This window comes from Lithobates pipiens, unplaced genomic scaffold (assembly GCF_037356315.1).
Source record: "Lithobates pipiens isolate NorthernLeopardFrog02 unplaced genomic scaffold, aLitPip1_a1.2 Scaffold_19, whole genome shotgun sequence".
NCBI lineage: Eukaryota > Metazoa > Chordata > Amphibia > Anura > Ranidae > Lithobates > Lithobates pipiens.
The window spans coordinates 236,880,821-236,901,909 of NW_027507764.1; the positions used below are offsets into that span (position 1 = coordinate 236,880,821).

The 21,089-nt window shown below is 42.5% G+C and overlaps 1 protein-coding gene across 1 annotated transcript in view; it reads left to right on the plus strand.

The window, feature by feature from the left end:
- The window catches only part of OIP5 (Opa interacting protein 5), a 233,061-nt gene that overhangs the window by 160,665 nt on the left and 51,307 nt on the right, over positions 1-21,089 (plus strand). Inside the window, exon 4 of the mRNA XM_077493941.1 lies at positions 6,978-7,059. Within this exon, the coding sequence (XP_077350067.1) occupies positions 6,978-7,059 (82 nt within the window). The remainder of the gene's footprint in view (positions 1-6,977; positions 7,060-21,089) is intronic.

The window sequence follows — 21,089 nt, forward strand, 5'->3', positions numbered from 1 at the left end:
GGAGGGTTCACGCGGTGATTGTGCGATTATTCCTTGGAGAAGGTGTAGGACTATTCTCACTTCATCGTATCACACACAGAAAATTTGGAGAACTTTTCACTTGTTTTCACGTTGTTTTTCCATTTTTGGATATATATTTTTTTATACATTTGTTTGGACATTCTAGCTTTTCATATACAGCAAAGAGTGCTTACATGTTTTTTTTTCATTTTGTATAGTCTAATGTATGTATTGATTACATTGGTCACATTGTAATGTGGTAAAAACAAATAAGCGCTACACTATTTTCCACAAAATTTACTGTATAGGATGAACTTTCTGAATGTACCCATCTGTGGTGACAGTGTGTGTTTACAGACGATTATTCTAAAATCATAATTGTATTGCTAAATTGATGGAAGTTCTGACCCTTCCGTGTCAGAGGTCAGTGGTGGCAGTTAAAGGGTTAATTGATTAGCCCAGTGGCAATCGCTCTAAGGCTGCTGGCACCTAAATTGTGGTTCCGCAATCTGGAAAATCTTTGTGTCTGGTGCAGCCGAGAGTGGCATTGTTACGTTGGTGATGGCGTGGTGTGAGATTGGCCGGTCCTTGAGTTGGTGAGGTGGGCAGGGATCTGATACCCATGTTCGTCACAACACTCAAGTTACCCTAAAAAAAAAGGCAAAAATTGGCAGCATGCGGGTAAATGTTCAGCAACCATACTATAACAAAGGTCTACTTCAAGCTGGTACAAAAGGAATCTAGAAACTGTAAACCTCAGAGCAGCAACTGTAAATGAAAATCCTTACGTGGAAAAACAAAACCCTCACGTGTAGGTGGAAAATAGGACTGCAAAAAATGATACAAAGGATAGACCACAGAACAGCATCCATAGATGGAAAGTATGCATGGAGAGCCAGACCCTCAAGTACAGATGAATAGTAGAGTTGCAACAAACAGGCTAGGAAAGCCAAAATGACCCCCAACAACAATTGTGATTCCCATCAAAGCCTGCCACAGCTGACCAAACAAAAGGTCCCAATTAACATGCACACAGGAACTGAGCACTTCTAAGATGTCAGTAATTAGCTTTGAGAACTGCTGTACAGAAAACCTTTAGGCTGGGTTCACAATGCTCTGACTTCCGATCTGACTTTGTCCTATGACTGCATGCCCGACTTCCATGCGACTTCAATGAATGGGATCCAACTTTATCTGACCATATCAGGCCCTTTTGAGTCTAGTATGAATCTCGAGGGAGCAAACCCATGCCAAAATTAGATATAAACAAAAACCATTGCCCCCCCAGGACCACACCAGATGCTTTTGGTCTGATATGGCTTTTAAGGGGAACCCCATGCCAAAAAAAAGGAACCCATACTAGACACTTTTATTAGAGACCCGGTGCCTGCTTGTGACATCGTCACCCCATCATGCCCCAGGCAGTGATGTCACAAGATGGCAAGGCCTCAGGATGATGTCACAGTTTTGCCACACCCCATGGCTATTTAAGAAGTGGCAGACAGCATGCGCTAACACAACAGTGGGATCTAGCGTTAGCATAAGAACCGGAGGAAGTAAACCTCAGTGGAGGAGGATGGAGAAGACGTCAGCGGAGAAAGAAGACAGAGCTACGATGGAGGACATTCTTCAATTTTAATAAAGGACCCTTGTACTGTTATTTTTGCCATTTTTTTGGGTGAATGAGTAGGGGTACCATTTACTCCTACTCATTCACATGCGTGGGGAGATCTGGTGTTTGGCCTGTTTACAGCTCTGAGGACCGGTTCAAACCAGAATGTATTGCAGGTGCGATCTGCAGCGGGCATCATCGTTAAGTTAATGACGTCCCAATGTAGAGGTCGACCGATATATCGGCCGATATTTGGCATTTTTTAATTAATCGGCATCGGCCGATTGTGCTGATAGAAAGGCCGATTATATGTTCAGGACGACTTACAAAAGACTTCTGTAATAGAAGTGAATGTAAGTTGCCTGAAGACATCAGTGAAGCACTTTCCTCCTCTCTGTGCAGTCTGCCAAGAAAAGATCAAAGAGATACAATGTTTCTTTTTCAATGGACTGAACTCCCTCAGTTTAATCATTTAACCCTTTCATGACTAAGCCTATTTTTGGCATTTGATGTTTACAAGTTAAAATCCATATTTTTTGCTAGAAAATTACTTGGAACCCCCAAACATTATATATATTTTTTTAGCAGAGACTCTAGAGAATAAAACGGCCATTGTTGCAATATTTTATGTCACACGATATTTGCGCAGCGGTGTTTTAAACGCAACTTTTTGGGAAAAGGGACACTTTCATGAATAAAAAAAACCAAAACCATAAAATTAGCCCAATATTTTTTTTGCATAATGTGAAAGATAATGTTACGCCGAGTAAATAGATACCAAACATGTCACACTTTATAATTGCACGCACTTGTGGATTGACGACAAAGTACGGAACCTAAAAATCTCAATAGGCGACGCTTTAAAAAAATTTTTGCGGTTACCAGGTTAGCGTTACAGAGGAGGTCTAGTGCTAGAATTATTGCTCTCGCTCTGACGATCGCGGCGATACCTCACATGTGTGATTTGAACACTGTTTACATACGCGGGCGCGACTTCCGTATGCGTTTTCTTTGCTTCGTGAGCTCGCGTGGACGGCGGGCGCTTTAAAAAATGTTTTTTTATTGATTTTAAAATGACTAAATTGTTTAAAAAAATAAATAAAAAAATTTAGCACTTTTATTGCTGTCACAAGGAATGTAAACATCCCTTGTGACAGTAATAGGTGGTGACAGGTACTCTTTATGAAGGGATCGGGGGTCTAAAAGACCCCCCACCCCTCCTTTACTCTTAAATGTTTTCAGATCGCCGAAAACGGCGTATATCTTTTTAAAACCGGTGCCATTGGCAGCCAAATAAAAGGGAAGTGACGTCATGACGTCGCTTCTGTGTTTACTATGAGGAGACTGGAACGAAGCCGATTACGGCTTTGTTCCAGTTCCTCCCCAGCAGCCGGAGGCAGCAGAAGTTGAATCGGTGCTCCCGATCGAGCGGGAGCACCGGTAACAGCGGCGGGACGTCCCCTCCCGCTCCTCCGGCATAACAGCCAAGCGGCTTTTAGCCGCATCCGTTGTTATGCCTGGATAGCCAATCGCCTGCTGAAAAGAACGGTACCAGGATGATGCCTGCAGGCACGGGCATCACGGTATACCCCCCGGAAGCCGAGTACGCACATCTGCGTACGCTCGGCGGGAAGGGGTTAAAGACTAAATCTTTTCTGACACTTGTTGCTTACAAGTAAAAATCCAGTATTTTCTGCTAGAAAATCACTCAGAAGCCCCAAAAATGATATATATTTTTTAGCAGAGACCCTAGGGAATAAAATAGCAGTTGTTGCAATATTTTATGTGACGCGTTATTTGCGCAGAGGTCTTTCAAACGCAATTTTTTTGGAAGAAATACACAGATTTTAAAAAAAATAATAAAAAACGAAAACAGTAAAGTTGGCCCTTTTTTTTCGTCCAAAAGTTTTGAGTACCTGTTTTTTTGTGTGTGTTTTTTTTTTTTTTTATCTAAATTATACATACAAGTGAACTGATTGGATGTTTGTTTTGTTTAATAAATGTTTAAATGTAAGAAGTTTTCTGTATCACTTATTACTGAAGGCTGCTTTCACACTGGAGCGGGCAGGCGTTGACGGTAAAACGCTGCTAGTTTTAGCGGCGCTTTACCGCCATTTTAGTGGCGCTATTCGGCTGCTAGCAGGGCACTTAAAACCTAGCTAGTGGCCGAGGAAGGGGTTAAATGCGCTTGTGGAGCCCTGCTGCCAAATCGCATTGCATGCGCTTCAGCAGTGGTGCCCATTCATTTCAATGGGCAGGAGTGGTGGAGGAGCGGTTTACACGCTCCAAAGATGCTGCTTGCAGGATTTTTTTAACGTCCTGCCAGCGCATCTCCTCATTGTGAAAGCACTCGGGCTTTCACACAGACTGCAGGGGAGCCCTTTTGAAGGCAATTTACAGGCTATTTTTAGCCCAAAAGCGCCTGAAAAACGCCCCAGTGTGAAAGGTGTCTAACTTAGATTTTATGAGATGAAGGGATAAAAAGGGTAAAAAAAAAAACAGCCTAACATATCGGCCCAAAGAAAAATCGGCATCATATATCGGCCACCGCGATTTCTAAATCTCGGCCAGAGAAAAACCCACATCGGTCGTCCTGTACCCCAATGCAGTGTGTTTGCCTGCACCAGATCGCATGGTACAAAAAACACCATGCAATACGAATGCAGTGATTTTCCAAAAAGTAATGCAGGCATGCTCCGATAAGGGTCTGGGGGGTGTGTGTGTGTGTGTGTGAGAGTACATTTCCTGTTCCTTTGCATGTTTGTCACACTTAAGTGTTTCGGAACATCAAACCAATTTAAACAATAGTCAAGGACAACACAAGTAAACACAAAATGCAATTTGTAAATGAAGGTGTTTATTATTAAAGGTGAAAAAAAATCCAAACCATCATGGCCCTGTGTGAAAAAGTGATTGCCCCCTAAACCTAATAACTGGTTGGGCCACCCTTAGCAGCAACAACTGCAACCAAGCGTTTGCGATAACGTGCAATGAGGCTTTTACAGCGTCCTGGAGGAATTTTGGCCCACTCATCTTTGCAGAATTGTCCTAATTCAGTTACATTAGAGGGTTTTCGAGCATGAACGGCCTTTTTAAGGTCATACCACAACATCTCAATAGGATTCAGGTCAGGACTTTGGCTAGGCCACTCCAAAGTCTTCATTTTGTTTTTCTTCAGCCATTCGGTGGTGGACTTGCTGGTGTGTTTAGGATCATTGTCCTGCTGCAGAACCCAAGTTCGTTTCAGCTTGAGTACACGAACAGATGGTCGGACATTCTCCTTCAGGATCTCTTGGTAGACAGCAGAATTCATAGTTCCTTTTATCACGGCAAGTCTTCCAGGTCCTGAAGCAGCAAAACAGCCCCAGACCATCACACTACCACCACCATATTTTACTGTTGGTATAATGTTCTTTTTATGAAATGCAGTGTTCCTTCTACGCCAGATATACTTGGACACACACCTTCCAAAGAGTTCCACTTTTGTCTCATCAGTCCACAGAATGTTGTCCCAAAAGTCTTGGGGATCATCAAGATGTGTTGTGGAGAAATTGAGACGAGCTTTGATGTTTTTGCTCAGCAGTGGTTTTCTCCTTGGAACTCTGCCATGCAGGCCATTTTTGCCCAGTCTTTTCCTGATGGTGGAGGCATGAACGCTGACCTTAACTGAGGCAAGTGAGGCCTGCAGTTCCTTGGACGTTGTTGTGGGGTCTTTTGTGACCTCTTGGATGAGTCGTCGCTGCGCTCTTGGGGTAATTTTGGGCGGCCGGCCACTCCTGGGAAGGTTCACCACTGTTCCATGTCTTCGCCATTTGTGGATAATGGCTCTCACTGTGGTTCGCTGGATTCCCAAAGCTTTGGAAATGGCTTTATAACCCTTTCCAGACTGATAGATCTTAATTACTTTCTTTCTCAATTGTTCCTGAATTTCTTTGGGTCTCGGCATGATGTGTAGCTTTTAAGGATCTTCTGGTGGACCTTACTGTGTCAAGCAGCTCCTATTTAAGTGATGCCTTGATTGTGAACAGGTGTGGCAATAATCAGGCCCGGGTGTGGCTAGAGAAATTGAACTCAGGTGTGGACAACCACACTTATAGTATGTTTTAACAAGGGGGGCAATCACTTTTTCACACAGGGCCATGATGGTTTGGATTTTTTTTCACCTTTTAATAATAAACACCTTCATTTACAAATTGCATTTTGTGTTTACTTGTGTTGTCCTTGACTATTGTTTAAATTGGTTTGATGTTCCGAAACACTTAAGTGTGACAAACATGCAAAGGAACAGGAAATTAAGAAGGGGGCAAACACTTTTTCACACCACTGTATATATATGTATATATGTGTGTGTGTATATATATGTGTGTATATATATGTGTGTGTATATATATATGTATATATATATATATATATATATATATATATATATATATATATATATATATATATATATATATATATATATATATATAATTTTATTTTTATTTTTTTTATTCTCTTTTATTCTTTTTATTTTTACACGGTTCTTTTAAAAAAATTAATAAAATTGTGTCACTTTTATTCCTATTACAAGGAATGTAAACATCCCTTGTAATAGAAAAAAAGCATGACAAGACCTCTTATATATGAGATCTGGGGTCAAAAAGACCTCAGATCTCATATTTACACTAAAATGCAATCAAAAAAATGTTGCTTTTAAGAGCTATGGGCGGAAGGGACTTTTTGACGTTGCTTCCGCCCTACAACGGTTGGAGCCGAGCAGGGGCCATCTACCCCCTCAGTCAGCTCCATACCACAGACTGAGAAGGATTTGATTTCCTTTGCCGCTACCGATGGCTCTGGTAAGTGTATAACGACGGCGGGCGGTCCGTAAGTGGTTAAAGTGTTTTTTACCTTCATTCTATGCATAAATGTAAAAAAAACTCACTGTGCAGCTCCCTCCTCTCCCAAGCCTGATCTCCATCCAGCGATGTGCACAAGATTTGAGGCTATTTCGGGTCTCTTGCTCCTGCTTGGCTGAGCTGCAGGAGCCATTGGCTCCCACTTCTGTCAATCACAGCCAGTGAGACGGTAGCAGAGGGGCAGGGTTGAGCCATGCTTTGTCTTATGGATGCAGAGAGCAGGCTCGGGAGCGAACACGCACAAGTGCCCACACAGCAAGTGGTTTGCTATAGGGGCACTTGGCAAGGGGAAGGGGCCCAGAGCACTGAAAGGGGACCCGAGAAGATGAGGATCAGGGCTGCTCTGTGTAAAACCACTGCACAGAGCAGGAAAGTATGACAATTTTGTTATATATATATTTTTTTAAATAATAAAAAAAAACTTTTCACTGCCATGTAAAATAATTATTATTCCTTCCTTCTAGTTACCTTATTGAAAATAAAATCCTCATTGAAGCTACCCAGCTGGAGTTTGATTTTACTCCATTTATAAACGGCATACGAGAGGTAGTATTTTTATTTATTTATTTTAATGTTGCCCTGCATGCTATGATAAAAAATGTGTACACAGCATGGAAATTGTTGATTATATTATTTTTAACAGGCAAATAATATCTATATTCAAACATAACCTACGTATCCTAGAGTTAATATCTGTAACAGATGACACCTAAAATTAACATGATCTATTAATTTTCATAATCGAATGAAGCTGCATATTTGTCACATAAAAAAAATATAAGTAGGCCGCTCTCCGCTTGTTGAGGCTTTATCCGTCTTCTTCCCCTCTCTGCTTCCTAGGATGCCAAGTACTTAGCAGTACATATCACATATGATGGGAGTGTCCAAGGTTGTGGGGCTTCTGGAAAAAGGATTTTTGCTCTGATACAGAACATTTCTGAGGTTCGGTCCCCCAGCAAACCATGTATTTGTTTGTTAACCAGTTGAACACCTACCTCGTCTAAGCAACGATTGATTTATTTTTTATGCTTTGGGCAGCTAAGCTTATTATAGCTCATTCATGGAATAAAACCTCTGTGTGCATGTCGTTGTACAGACAAAAGAAACATAACAAGCAACCTCTAATTGTGCCACATACAAATTAAGTGAAAGTTCCAAAAAAACAAATGCTGTAACTAATCTTGCCACTGTTAGACTTTACTGGCACTTATATGAGACCAAGGCAGTTATTTTATATAAGTATCAAATATTTTTTTGTACACAAACACGCTTCCATAGTGTTGAACAAAAGAAAATGTAAAAACAATGCATGTGACATAACAATCCTGAGCAAATAGAGCTTTCTTTTTGTCCTATTTGATCACCTCTGTGGTTTTTATTTTTTGCGCTATAAACAAAAAGAGTGACAATTTTGAAAAAGAAAATGCAATATTTTTTACTTTTTGCTCTAATAAATATCCCCCAAAAATATATATATAAAAAAATTTTTTCCTCAGTTTAGGCTGATATGTATTTTTCTACATATTTTTAGAAAAAAAAATCACAATAAGCTTATATTGATTTGGTTTGCACAAAAGTTATAGCGTCTACAAAATGGGGCATAGTTTTTATGGCTTTTTTTTTTTTTTACTAGTAATGTCGGCGAGCTGCGATTTTTTTTTTTTATTTTTGTTTTTTTATCGGCACATTATGGCGGACACATCAGACACTTTTGACACATTTTTGGGACATTTATACAGCGATCAGTGCTATAAAAATGCAATGATTGCTGTAAAAATGTCACTGGCAGGGAAGGGGTTAACACTAGGGGGCGATCAAGGGGTTAATTGTGTTCCCTAGTGTGTGTTCTAACTGAAGGGGGGGGCTGTGTAGGGGAGATGACAGATCACTGTTCATACTCTATATGGACAAACGATCTGTCTTTTCTCCCTTCTGAGAACCGGAAATTGTGTGTTTGCACACACAGCTTCTAATTCTTGGTGTGTCAGCAGTGACCGCGGGAGCCTGGTGGTGATCATGACCGCCGGCCACTTGCATCGGCTCCGGGGGAAAGCAGTGGGCGCGTACTCCGCTAGTGGCCACAGGGCAAAGCAACATAACATAACGTTGTTTCGCCCATCTGTGCCATTCTACCACAGTAAAACTGATGCCGCTAGTCGGCAAGTGGTAAATACTACATAATACATCACTGTTCATACTCTGTATGAACAGACGATCTGTCTCTTCTCCCCTCTGAGAACCAGAAACTATTTGTACACACAGATCCAGGTTCTCGGTGTGTCAGCGATTGCGGGAGCCTGGCGTTGATCGTGAGTGTCCGGGCACTCGCATCGTCTCTGGGGGAAAGCAGCAGGAGCGCGCTCCCCTAGTGGCCACAGGGCGAGGCAACGTAATGCCCCCTTTCCTGACTTGCCAGGCTACACGATCAGATAAGGGTCTGGTATTGATTTTGAGGGGGACCACACGCCGTTTTAAATTTTTTTTGTTGTGGGGTTCCTCTTTAAGATCCTCAGAGCCCAAGTCGGATCAGTTAAGATGATGATCGTACTGGGATGCAACTCGCATGCAAATCAGTGGGCTGTCGGCTCCGGGGGAAAGCAGTGGGCGTGTACTCCGCTAGTGGCCACAGGGCAACGTAACATAACGTTGTTTCGCCCAACTGTGCCATTCTGCCACAGTAATACTGTGGCGGCTAGTCGGCAAGCGGTAAATACTACAATAATACATTAACATGGTTATATTACTTTTGATTTGGGAGTATACAAACTAAGTCTATTTTCCCAGAAAACTTACAGCAGGAGAGGATGAGAGTATCACAGGTCGCAAAAAAAATGTCTGGAAGGCGGACACAGGACTATCACTCAATCCAGAGACCACATACTGTGTGGTGGTGGCCAAATGATTTTTACCTTAAGGGAAGAAAAAATGGACATAAAATTGCCAATTATGGCACACCTATTGGTTACCAGGTTTGTCATAATTAACTAATGTACCTGTTGATTGGAATATATTTCCCACAGGATTTGCCTGGAAATTTGTTATGAAACGAGCGGTGCCCGATAGTATGACACACCATGTATATTAATCATAAAAATCGCCAAATCAAAATAGTTTTTGTAATCCTTTACAGGGATGCAACATGTTTGTAATTTTATCATTTTAATCTTTTGCAAAACTACAGTGCCTTGCGAAAGTATTCGGCCCCCTTGAACTTTTCAACCTTTTGCCACATTTCAGGCTTCAAACATAAAGATATAACATTTTAATTTTTTGTGAAGAATCACTAACAAGTGGGACACAATTGTGAAGTGGAACGAAATCTATTGGATATTTTTTTAGCAAATAAAAAACTGATAAGTGGTGCGTGCAAAATTATTCGGCCCCTTTACTTTCAGTGCAGCAAACTCACTCCAGAAGTTCAGCGAGGATCTCTGAATGATCCAATGTTGTCCTAAATGACTGATGGTGATAAATAGAATCCACCTGTGTGTAATCAAGTCTCTGTATAAATGCACCTGCTCTGTGATAGTCTCAGGGTTCTGTTGAAAGCGCAGAGAGCATCATGAAGACCAAGGAACACACCAGGCAGGTCCGTAATACTGTTGTGGAGAAGTTTAAAGCCGGATTTGGATACAAAAAGATTTCCCAAGCTTTAAACATCCCAAGGAGCACTGTACAATTGATCATTTTGAAATGGAAGGAGTATCAGAACAATGCAAATCTACCAAGACCTGGCCGTCCCTCTAAACTTTCAGCTCAGACAAGGAGAAGACTGATCAGAGATGCAGCCAAGAGGCCCATGATCACTCTGGATGAACTGCAGAGAACTACAGCTGAGGTGGGAGAGTCTGTCCATAGGACAACAATCGGTCGTACACTGCACAAATCTGGCCTTTATGGAAGAGTGGCAAGAAGAAAGCCATTTCTCAAAGATATCCATAAAAAGTCTTGTCTAAAGTTTGCCACAAGCCACCTGGGAGACACACCAAACATGTGGAAGAAGGTGCTCTGGTCAGATGAAACCAAAATCGAACTTTTTGCCCACAATGCAAAACGATATGTTTGGCGTAAAAGCAACACAGCTCATCACCCTCAACACACCATCCCCACTGTCAAACATGGTGGTGGCAGCATCATGGTTTGGGCCTGCTTTTCTTCAGCAGGGACAGGGAAGATGGTTAAAATTGAGGGGAAGATGGATGCAGCCAAATACAGGACCATTCTGGATGAAAACCTGTTGGAGTCTGCAAAAGACCTGAAACTGGGACGGAGATTTATCTTCCAACAAGACAATGATCCCAAACATACAGCAAAATCTACAAAGGAATGGTTCACAAATAAACGTATCCAGGTGTTAGAATGGCCAAGTCAAAGTCCAGACCTGAATCCAATCGAGAATCTGTAGAAAGAGCTGAAAACTGCTGTTCACAAACGCTCTCCATCCAACCTCACTGAGCTCGAGCTGTTTTGCAAGGAAGAATGGGCAAGAATTTCAGTCTCTCGATGTGCAAAACTGATAGAGACATACCCCAAGCGACTTGCAGCTGTAATTGCAGCAAAAGGTGGCTCTACAAAGTATTAACGCAAGGGGGGCAAATACTTTTGCACGCCCCACTTTTCATTTTTTTAGTAGTTAAGTTTCAAAAATCCAATAGATTTCGTTCCACTTCACAATTGTGTCCCACTTGTTGGTGATTCTTCACAAAAAATAAAAATTTTATATCTTTGTTTGAAGCCTGAAATGTGGCAAAAGGTTGAAAAGTTCAAGGGGGCTGAATACTTTCGCAAGGCACTGTATATACGGTTGTCGCATACCTGCACTCAATAGCAAAAAGCTAGAGGCTCAAAACCGTTCCAAAGGAGTGGTTGTATAGCTGGTTGGTAGGTAAATCCCTGGACTGCTAACCAAAGAAGTGGCATAAGACATAGAGGTGGCATATATAATCCTATTGGGATTATAGGGGATTCTTACCCTTGTTGTTTGCAATATGCCTTGATTGGATTGGGTAAGATTCACCACTGGTCTAAGTGGTGTGTTAAAAACCAGAGCTAGTGGAACTGGTCTAAGTGGTGAGTTAAAAACCAGAGTTTAAAATAGGAGGTTATAACAGGGGTCATAGTACCTATGTAGTGTGAGTACCTGAGTATTGTCTGAGTAGTGTGTGTGGATGTTGTACATCTTGCGGCATGTATGCGTTGCTGTGCAAAATGTAAGCGCATTGTTTCCGTGGAAGCCCAGGTTCTGAATCTGAGGAAGCAACTGTCAGCACTGAGAAGTCCCTCCATACTAAAGGTGAGCCAGGAGCGTACATGGCAGGGGCCAGCACAGAGGTGGGTGAAGACAAAGAGGTGCAGGTACTAGCGAAGAGTAGATGGGTGACAGCAAGGGTAGAGCGGCAAGTGCCAGGGAGGCCGATCCAGGGCTGGAGCATCCCAATAAATACGCTCCATTGAGTGACATTGGTGATCCCAGTGAGGGACCAGCACTACTGGAGCTGAGGGACTCTCCTAGCTTCCGGGGGAAGAACTCCTCGAGTGAGAATGTGGGGGGGGGGGGGAGTGCAGGGAAAGAGAAGACAGATTCTGGTGGTAGGGGACTCAATTCTTAGAAGGACAGAGAGGCAAATCTGTAACAAAGACCTGAAGCATCGAACAGTATGTTGTCTGCCGGGTGCTCGGGTTCGGCACATCACAGATCTGGTGGACAGATTACTGGGAGGGGCTGGGGAAGACCCAGCTGTCATGGTGCACGTTGGCACCAATGACAGTCAGAGGTAGATGGAGTGTCCTAAAGAACGATTTTAGGGACTTGAGAGCTAAATTTAGGAAAAGGACATCGAAGGTAGTATTCTCAGTAATACTACCGGTACATCGAGCCACACCAGAAAGGCAGAGGAAGATTAGGGAATTAAACAAGTGGCTGAAGGGCTGGTGTACTAAGGAGAGGTATGGGTTCCTGGATGACTGGGCTGAATTCTCAGTCGATAACCGGTACTATAGAAGGGACAGACTGCACCTAAATGAGGGTGCAGATCATCTGGGAATAAAGATGGCCAAAAAGTTAGGGGGGTTTTGAAACTAGGTGATGGAGGGAGGGTGCAGAGGTAGAGATAGTAGGCATGGAACATATTCCAGAGGGTAGTATTGGGGGCATTAGTGGTAGGTTGACCAAAGCACATAAACCAAAGGTAAGTATAGTAGAAAGTCCTATTTGCAATCTCGGAACACCCAGTAAGAGGATAATATGCGACCGGTCTACACTACATGTTCACTAATGCCAGGAGCCTGGTGGACAAGATGGGTAAACTAGAGATACTATTGTACGAGGAGGAATTGGATTTTGTGGGAAATTTCAGAGACCTGGTTCAACAGCTCTCATGATTGGCTGGTAAACATTCAAGGATATACCCTTTATCGCAAGAATAGAGAGGGTAATAAAGGGGGAGGGGTATGCCTATATATCAAGAATAATGTACAAGTGAATGTGAGAGATGAGATCACTAAGGGTGCTAGGGAGGAGGTGGAAACCTTATGGGTAGAGCTCCAAAGGGATGAAGCTAAGGGGAAAATACTGGGAGTATGCTATAGGCCCCCTAACCTGAGGGAAGAAGGGGAGACTGATCTGCTATCACAATTTGGATTAGCAGCAAGGATGGTAAGTGTTATCATAATGGGGGATTTTAATTATCCAGACATAGACTGGGCAGAGGGAACCGCGCATTCATCTAAGGCTCGCCAGTTCCTAAATGTCTTGCAGGACAATTTTATGGGTGAGATGGTAGACGCACCAACTAGAAATAAAGCGTTACTGGATCTACTGATTACCAACAATACAGACCTGATCACAAATTTGGAAATACTGGGCAATTTAGGAAACAGCGACCACAGGTCAATTGGCTTATGTATAAATAACACAAATAGGAAACATAAGGGGAGTACAGAGACCCTGAATTTCAAAAAAGTGAACTTCCCGAAAATACGAATCTTACTAGAAGACATAAATTGGGATAAAATCTTAGGAACAAAGAACGCAGAGGAGAGATGGGATTGCTTTAAGAACATATTAAATAAGGGCATTAGCAAATGCATCCCATCAGGTAATACATTTTAAAAGAGCGAAAAACGTCCTGGATGACTTAACTTCAGTGTAAAAATGCATATAAAAGCAAAGGAGAAGGCCTTCAAAAAATACAAGGTTGAGGGATTATCATCATCAGCATTCAGACTTTATAAAGAATGCAACAAGAAATGTAAGAGTGCAATAAGGATGGCTAAGATGGGACATGAAAGACACATAGCGGAGGAGAGCAAAAAAAATCCCAAGAAATTCTTTAAAGGGGTTGTAACGGTTCGTTTTTTATTTTCTAAATGGGTTCCTTTAAGCTAGTGCATTGTTGGTTCACTTACCTTTTCCTTCGATTTCCCTTCTAAATGTTTTTTTCATTGTCTGAATTTCTCACTTCCTGTTTCTGCTCAGCAAGCTTTAGTTCTGGCTGACTAAACACTGCTCGGATGATGGTGTGAAGTTTACTGCGGGAAATCGAAGGAAAGGGTAAGTGAACCAACAATGCACTGGCTTAAAGGAACCCATTTAGAAAATAAAAAACTAAGCTTTACAACCCCTTTAAGTATGTAAATTGTAAAAAAGGGTGGACAGACCATATTGGCCTCATAAAGAATGAGGAAGGACATCTGGTTACAAAGGATGGGGAGATGGCGAAGGTATTGAATTTATTCTTCTCCTCAGTCTTCAGAAGGGAATCGGGGGGGGGGGGGGGGGGGGGTCTTCAATAACCAAAACTGCTGTGTTTATCCTCAAGACACATCACAGGAAGCACCTCCATGGTTAACAGAGGACAGAATTAAAATTAGACTTGGGAAACTTAACATTAATAAATCACCGGGACCAGATGGCTTGCACCCGAGGGTACTTGGGGAACTCCATCAAGTAATTGCCAGACCATTGTTCCTAATTTTTACTGACAGTCTACTGACTGGAATGGTACCAGGCAATTGGAGAAAAGCCAATATAGCACCAATATTTAAAAAGGGCCCAAATACATCCCTGGGAATTACAGACCAGTTAGTCTAACATCAATAGTATGTAAACTCTCTTGGAGGGGATAAGGGACTATATACAAGATTTTAGTAATGAGAATGTTGGCAGTAATCGGCATGGATTCATGAAAAATCGTTCTTGCCAAACCAATCTACTAACCTTCTTAGAGGAGGTGAGTTACCAGCTAGATAAAGGAAGGCCCGTAGACGTGTATTTGGATTTTGCAAAAGCATTTGACACAGTTCCCCATAATTGTTTACTGTACAAAATAAGGTCCGTTGGTATGGACCATAAGGTGAGTACATGGAGTGAAAACTGGCTACAAGGGCGAGTTCAGAGGGTGGTGATAAATGGAGAGTACTTGGGAATATTCAGGGGTGGGTAGTGGGGTCCCCCAGGGTTCTGTGCTGGGACCAATCCTATTTAATTTGTTCATAAATGACCTGGAGGATGGGGTAAACGGTTCAATCTCTGTATTTGCGGACGACACTAAACTAAGCAGGGCAATAACTTCTCCGCAGGATGTGGAAACCTTTCAAAAAGATCTGAACATATTAATGGGTTGGGCAACTACATGGCAAATGAGGTTCAATGTATAAAAATTTAAAATAATGCATTTGGGTGTCAAAAATAGGAATGCAATCTATACAATGGGGGGGAACCTTTGGGGGAATCTAGGATGGAAAAGGACCTGGGGGTCCTAGTAGATGATAGGCTCAGCAATGGCACGCAATGAAAGCTGCTGCTAACAAAGCAAACAGAATATTGGCATGCATTAAAAAGGGGATCAACTCCAGAGATAAAATGCTAATTCTCCCGCTCTACAAGACTCTGGTCCGGCCGCACCTGGAATATGCTGTCCAGTTCTGGGCACCAGTCCTCAGGAAGGATATATTGGAAATGGAGCAAGTACAAAGAAGGGCAACAAAGCTGATAAAGGGTCTGGAGGATATTAGTTATGAGGAAAGGTTGCGAAAAAACTGAACTTACTCTCTCTGGAGAAGAGACGCTTGAGAGGGGATATGATTTCAATATACAAAATACCATAGTGGTGACCCCACAATAGGGATAAAACTTTTTTGCAAAAGGGAGTTTAACAAGATTTGTGGCCACTCATTAAAATTAGAAGAAAAGAGGTTTAACCTTAAAGTGGTTGTAAACCCTCCCCCACAAGTTTGTCCCATGTAAATCAGCATAAAAAAACCCTAATGAACGCTGCTTGTAGATATCTCCTTACTTGCTTAGTATTGTTGTAATCCTTGTTGTTCTGTAGAATGAAGTCACTGAGCATGCCCTGTTCTCCCCTGATTTAAGGCACACTCTCTATGTCTTATCTATCTGTTATCAGGACTTCCTACGGCACAACACTGAACTCTGCTAATCACTCAGGGCTTCCTCCTACATACCATGTGACTTCACATACAGTCTAAACTTGGCCATTACTGCAGTCTTATCAGCTGAAGCTGATAAGTCTGACAAAGGGAAACATTAGACATCGGCACAAGTAAATACTATGAAATAAACAAGTAAGCTATGAACAGGGAAGCTGGGTTGCCATAGAAACGTTGGATTGAGAAGGAGGCTTGGTTAACAGTACAGGAAGTGCTCAATGTAAGGGCGGAAATACACTCCACTGTGGACTCAGAAAACAATACTTAAGATGGCGCTGCCTAACCCCTGGGAACAAGTTTTTTAAAGTTTCTTTAACCACTTAAGGACCAGGCCTCTTTTTCAGACTTGGTGTTTACATGTTTAAGGCTGGGTTCACACCGCTGCGGGGGGAGAACCGGATGTGATTCGCACAGCAAATCACATCCGATCTCCGTAGCGCTGCGAGTTCAGCCATACAGATAGTATGGCTGAACTCGCAGCGGTCCCGCAGCAAACTCGCACGGGACCCTTTTTTGGGTCCGCAACGGAATCGGATCGCATGGGGGTTCACACCATGCGATCCGATTCCTGTGCGAGTCGGCAGATCGCACTGCGATATGCCGACGGATCTGGGGGTGTCATTAACATAACATTGACACCCCCAGCCGTCCGCATAGGGCAGTGTGAACTGCCGGCGGGAGGTATGCGATGCGGGAAAACGCCGCGGATTCGCGGCGTTCCCGCATCGCAGCAATGTGAACCTAGCCTAAAACAGTTTTTTTTGCTAGAAAATTACTTAGAACCCCCAATCATTTTATATTGTTTTTTTTCTAACACCCTAGAGAATAAAATGGCGGTCATTGAAATACTTTTTTTCACACCGTATTTGCGCAGCGGTCTTACAAGCGCACTTTTTTTGGAAAAAATTCACTTTTTTGAATAAAAAAATAAGACAACAGTAAAATTAGCCCAATTTTTTTTTATATTGTGAAAGATAATGGTACGCCGAGTAAATTGATACCCAACATGTCACGCTTCAAAATTGCGCCTGCTCGTGGAATGGCATCAAACTTTTAGCCTCAAAAATCTCCATAAGCGACATTTAAAAAATTCTACAGGTTCCATTTTTTGCGTTACAGAGGAGGTCTAGGGCTAGAATTATTGCTCTCGCTCTACAGATCGCGGCGATACCTCACATGTGTGGTTTGACATAGTTTTTATATGTGGGCGCTACTCACGTATGCGCCTGCTTCTGTGCGCAAGCTCGTCGTGACGGGGTGTTTTTAAAAAATTATTTTTTTTTTTCTTATTTATTTTAATTGATTTTAATTATTTTTACACTGTTTTAAAAAAAAAAAAAAAATGGATCACTTTTATTCCTATTACAAGGAATGTAAACATCCCTTGTAATAGAAAAAAGCATGACAGGTCCTCTTAAATATGAGATCTGGGGTCAAAAAGTCCTCAGATCTCATATTTGGGCTAAAATGCAAAAAAAAAAAAAGGAAAATCTGACATTTAAAAAAAATATACCTTTAAGAGGTATGGGCGGAAGTGACGTTTTGACGTCGCTTCCGCCCTCCTATGGTATAGAGACGAGTGGGGGCCATCTTAGCCTCACTTGTCTCTATGCCCAGCAGATGAAAGGACCCGATCGCCTCCGCCGCTACCGACGGCTCCGTTAAGTGGCGGAAGGTGCGGGAGGGGGGTGGCACCTCTCCCGCCGCCGATAGCGGTGATCTCGCGGCAAATCCGCCGCGGAGACCACCGTTATCGTACAGCCGACCGCCGCCTGAAGAGATGGATATCTCGGTTGTGGCAGCAGCTGCTGCCGTTACCGAGATATCCCTCTTCAAAAATAGGACGTACATCGTCGTGCGGCGGTCGGCAAGTGGTTAAACAGTAAGTAATATGCGATTTTGGCTGGATTACAGTGGCTATAGTCTGATAATGACTTATTATAATGGACTAAATGAAGAGAAGCATCAGAGTGGGGAGAATTTACTTCCTCTTTAAACTACGTAGAGGGTTCTTTACTGTAAGAGCGGCAAGGATGTGGAATTCCCTTCCACAGGCGGTGGTCTCAGCGAGGGGCATTGATCGTTTCAAGAAACTATTAGGTAAGCACCTGAACGATCACAACATACAGGGATATACAATGTAATACTGACATAAAATCACACACATTGGCTGGACTTGATGGACTTGTGTCTTTTTTCAACCTACTGTGTAACTATAAGTAACTATGTCTGTTCGTGACTTGTGTAATGGGAATATGATCTTACCCAGTCGATGGCTGTATTGGAGCTGTCCGTTCATGCACCAAATGGGACAGACAGCTGGTGAGTTTTTTTTCTTTTATACCCACGAGCACCATGAGTCATCCGGCTGTGGCCAGGATATGTGACGTTGCGTGCGTTCCACCTACCGCGCCTGCAAAAAATGGCACCCAGTGCGGCGGAGCTTAAGCCTCGTTCCCACTCTTCAAAAGAGGAGAGCAGTCTGCCCAGAAGCAAGTGGAATTGTGAAGGGGTGGACCGCCGAAAACAAGGGATGAAACAGCAGCACCATCCACCAAGGGGCATTTTTTTGCGACCTGTGATACATTCAGCTGCTCCTGCTGTAAGTTCTCTGGGAAAATATACTTGGTTGTATACTCCCAATATCCAAAGTAGTATAACCATGTTAACCACTTGAGCCCCAGACCATTTTGCTGGTCAAAGACCAGACCACTTTTTGCGATTCGGCACTGCGTCGTTTTCACTGACAATTGCGTGGTCATGCGACATGGCTCCCAAACAAAATTGGCGTCCTTTTTTTTTCCCCACAAATAGCTTTCTTTTGGTGGTATTTGATCACCCCTGCGTTTTTTTTTTTTTGCGCTATAAACAAAAATAGAGCGACAATTTTGAAAAAAGCGCATTATTTTTTACTTTTTGTTATAATAAATACCCCCCAAAAATATATATATAAAAACATTTTTTCCCTCAGTTTAGGTCGATGCGTATTCTTCTACATATTTTTGGTAAAAAAATCGCAATAAGCGATTATTGATTGGTTTGCACAAAAGTTATAGCGTTTACAAAATAGGGGATAGTTTTGTGGCATTTTTATTTCTAAAATTTTTTTTTACTAGTAATGGCGGCGATCAGCGATTTTTATTGTAACTGCGACATTATGGCGGACACATCGGACATTTTTGACACATTTTTGGGACCATTGTCATTTATACAGCAATCACTGCTATACAAATGCAGTGATTCCTGTGTAAATGACACTGGCAGTGAAGGGATTAACCAGTGGGTGGCAGTGTATGGGGTTAAGTGTTCCTAGGGGCGTGTTACTAACTGTGGGGGGCTGAGCTTTCATTTAGTGAACACTGATCTCTGCTCCAATCACATGGAGCAGAGATCAGCGTCACTAGTTGCTAGGCAGAACGGGGAAATGCTGTTTACAACGGCATTTCTCAGTTTAGCCGCCCCGTGAGACGAGGTATGCCCGTGACAATCGAGTCCGCGGGACCTGCAACCGGACTCACGGAGGTCCCGACCGGCACGCGAGCGCGCCGCCGGTGGCACGCTCCCGATGGCAGGGCGGCACTAAAGATTGGACGTACCTGTAAGCCAATATGCCTGCCCGTGCCATTCTGCCGACATACAATGGCGTGCGCCGGTCGGGAACCGGTTAATGTATCATTGTATTTAAAAATGAATAAGGCAGTAGGAAACATGTATATGAAAGTGTAAAAAAAAAAAACTTCTGCAGAATGCATGCAAGCAGAACGCGTTGACAAGCGGAGGAGACCCAGTATACAGACACCTTCATCGGTTTATATAACCCATACCAAACCATTGGTCTCGAGGTGATGTATAGGGGGTCTTGTTCAGGATTGTTATGTCACATGCATGGATTTTCAATTTTTATTTTTTTTGTTCTTTAACGCTATGGAAGCGTGTTTTAATTGTGTACCAATAAATATTTGATACTTTTATAAAAATAACCGTCTTGGCCTCATGTAAGTGGCAGTAAAATCCGTCAGTGGCAAGGATAGTTATTGCATTTGTACAGACAAAAGGTTTCCTTGACCAACCTCTACGAACAAATTGCTAGTGTGATTGATGATACTGCTAAATGATTTAAAGTCATCTGGGGGCCCTTGGGGCTGCCTATGTACAAGTCAGGCTCTAGGGGACTTGACCATCTCAAGTCCGTTCTCTCTAAGTTTCTTTCTCTTTTTTTTTTTCTGTCTCCCTACTTTATATCCCCCTTTTGATGCATGCTAATATTCTGTTGGCTTTGCTTGCAGCAGCGTGGCATTGCATGTCATCTACTAGAACCCACCAGATTTTTTTTCCATTCTGGATTCCCCCAGAGGTTCTTCCCCTATCGAGTAACTTGCATTCCTATTTTTAGCACCCAAATGCATTATTTTACAATTTTCAACATTAAACCTCATTTGCCATCTACTTGCCCATCCCATTATTTTATTTTGGTCTTTATGTAAGGTTGCCACATCTTGCCGTGAAGTTATTTGCCTGCTTAGCTTTGTATCATCAGCAAACACTGTGACTGAGCTATTTATCCCATCCTCTATATCGGCCTTTTTCAACTAGGGTGCCTTGAGGTTTCTTCAGGGGTGCCTTGGCAAAATGCCTAAAAATTGCCCAAAAATCATATACAAACCGTCAGGTGGATTAAGTCTGCCTTTTAGTTACACAAAGCCATGGGTTTTCACTGTGCAGCATTACAACCTTCTAGCCGGCGGCAACCTAACAAACGATGACATCAGTTGATAAGGAGGATGTCGGCTGTCTGCTGAGCATCCTTGTTTGATTCTCCCCTGCCCCTCTCCATCAGCGATGGGGTCACATTAGCTGAGTAATGGCGAAAAACTGAGGAAAGAGAAACACTGGAATACTAGTCAGTACAAGTGTGCAGAAGTGTATTTTGATTTGGAAGAACAAGTCCCCTCTAACCTTGGGAGTCCTACATGTGTGGATGTTGTTGCATTATGTAAAATTATTAGAATAGCTTCTTTTTTTTTTTTTTTTTTTTTTTTTTAAACATATTATGTTTTATTTTTTTTACAAACCATAGTCGAACAGGACTAACTAGCAATGACTGAGTTTCGTAAATCCTGTTTCCT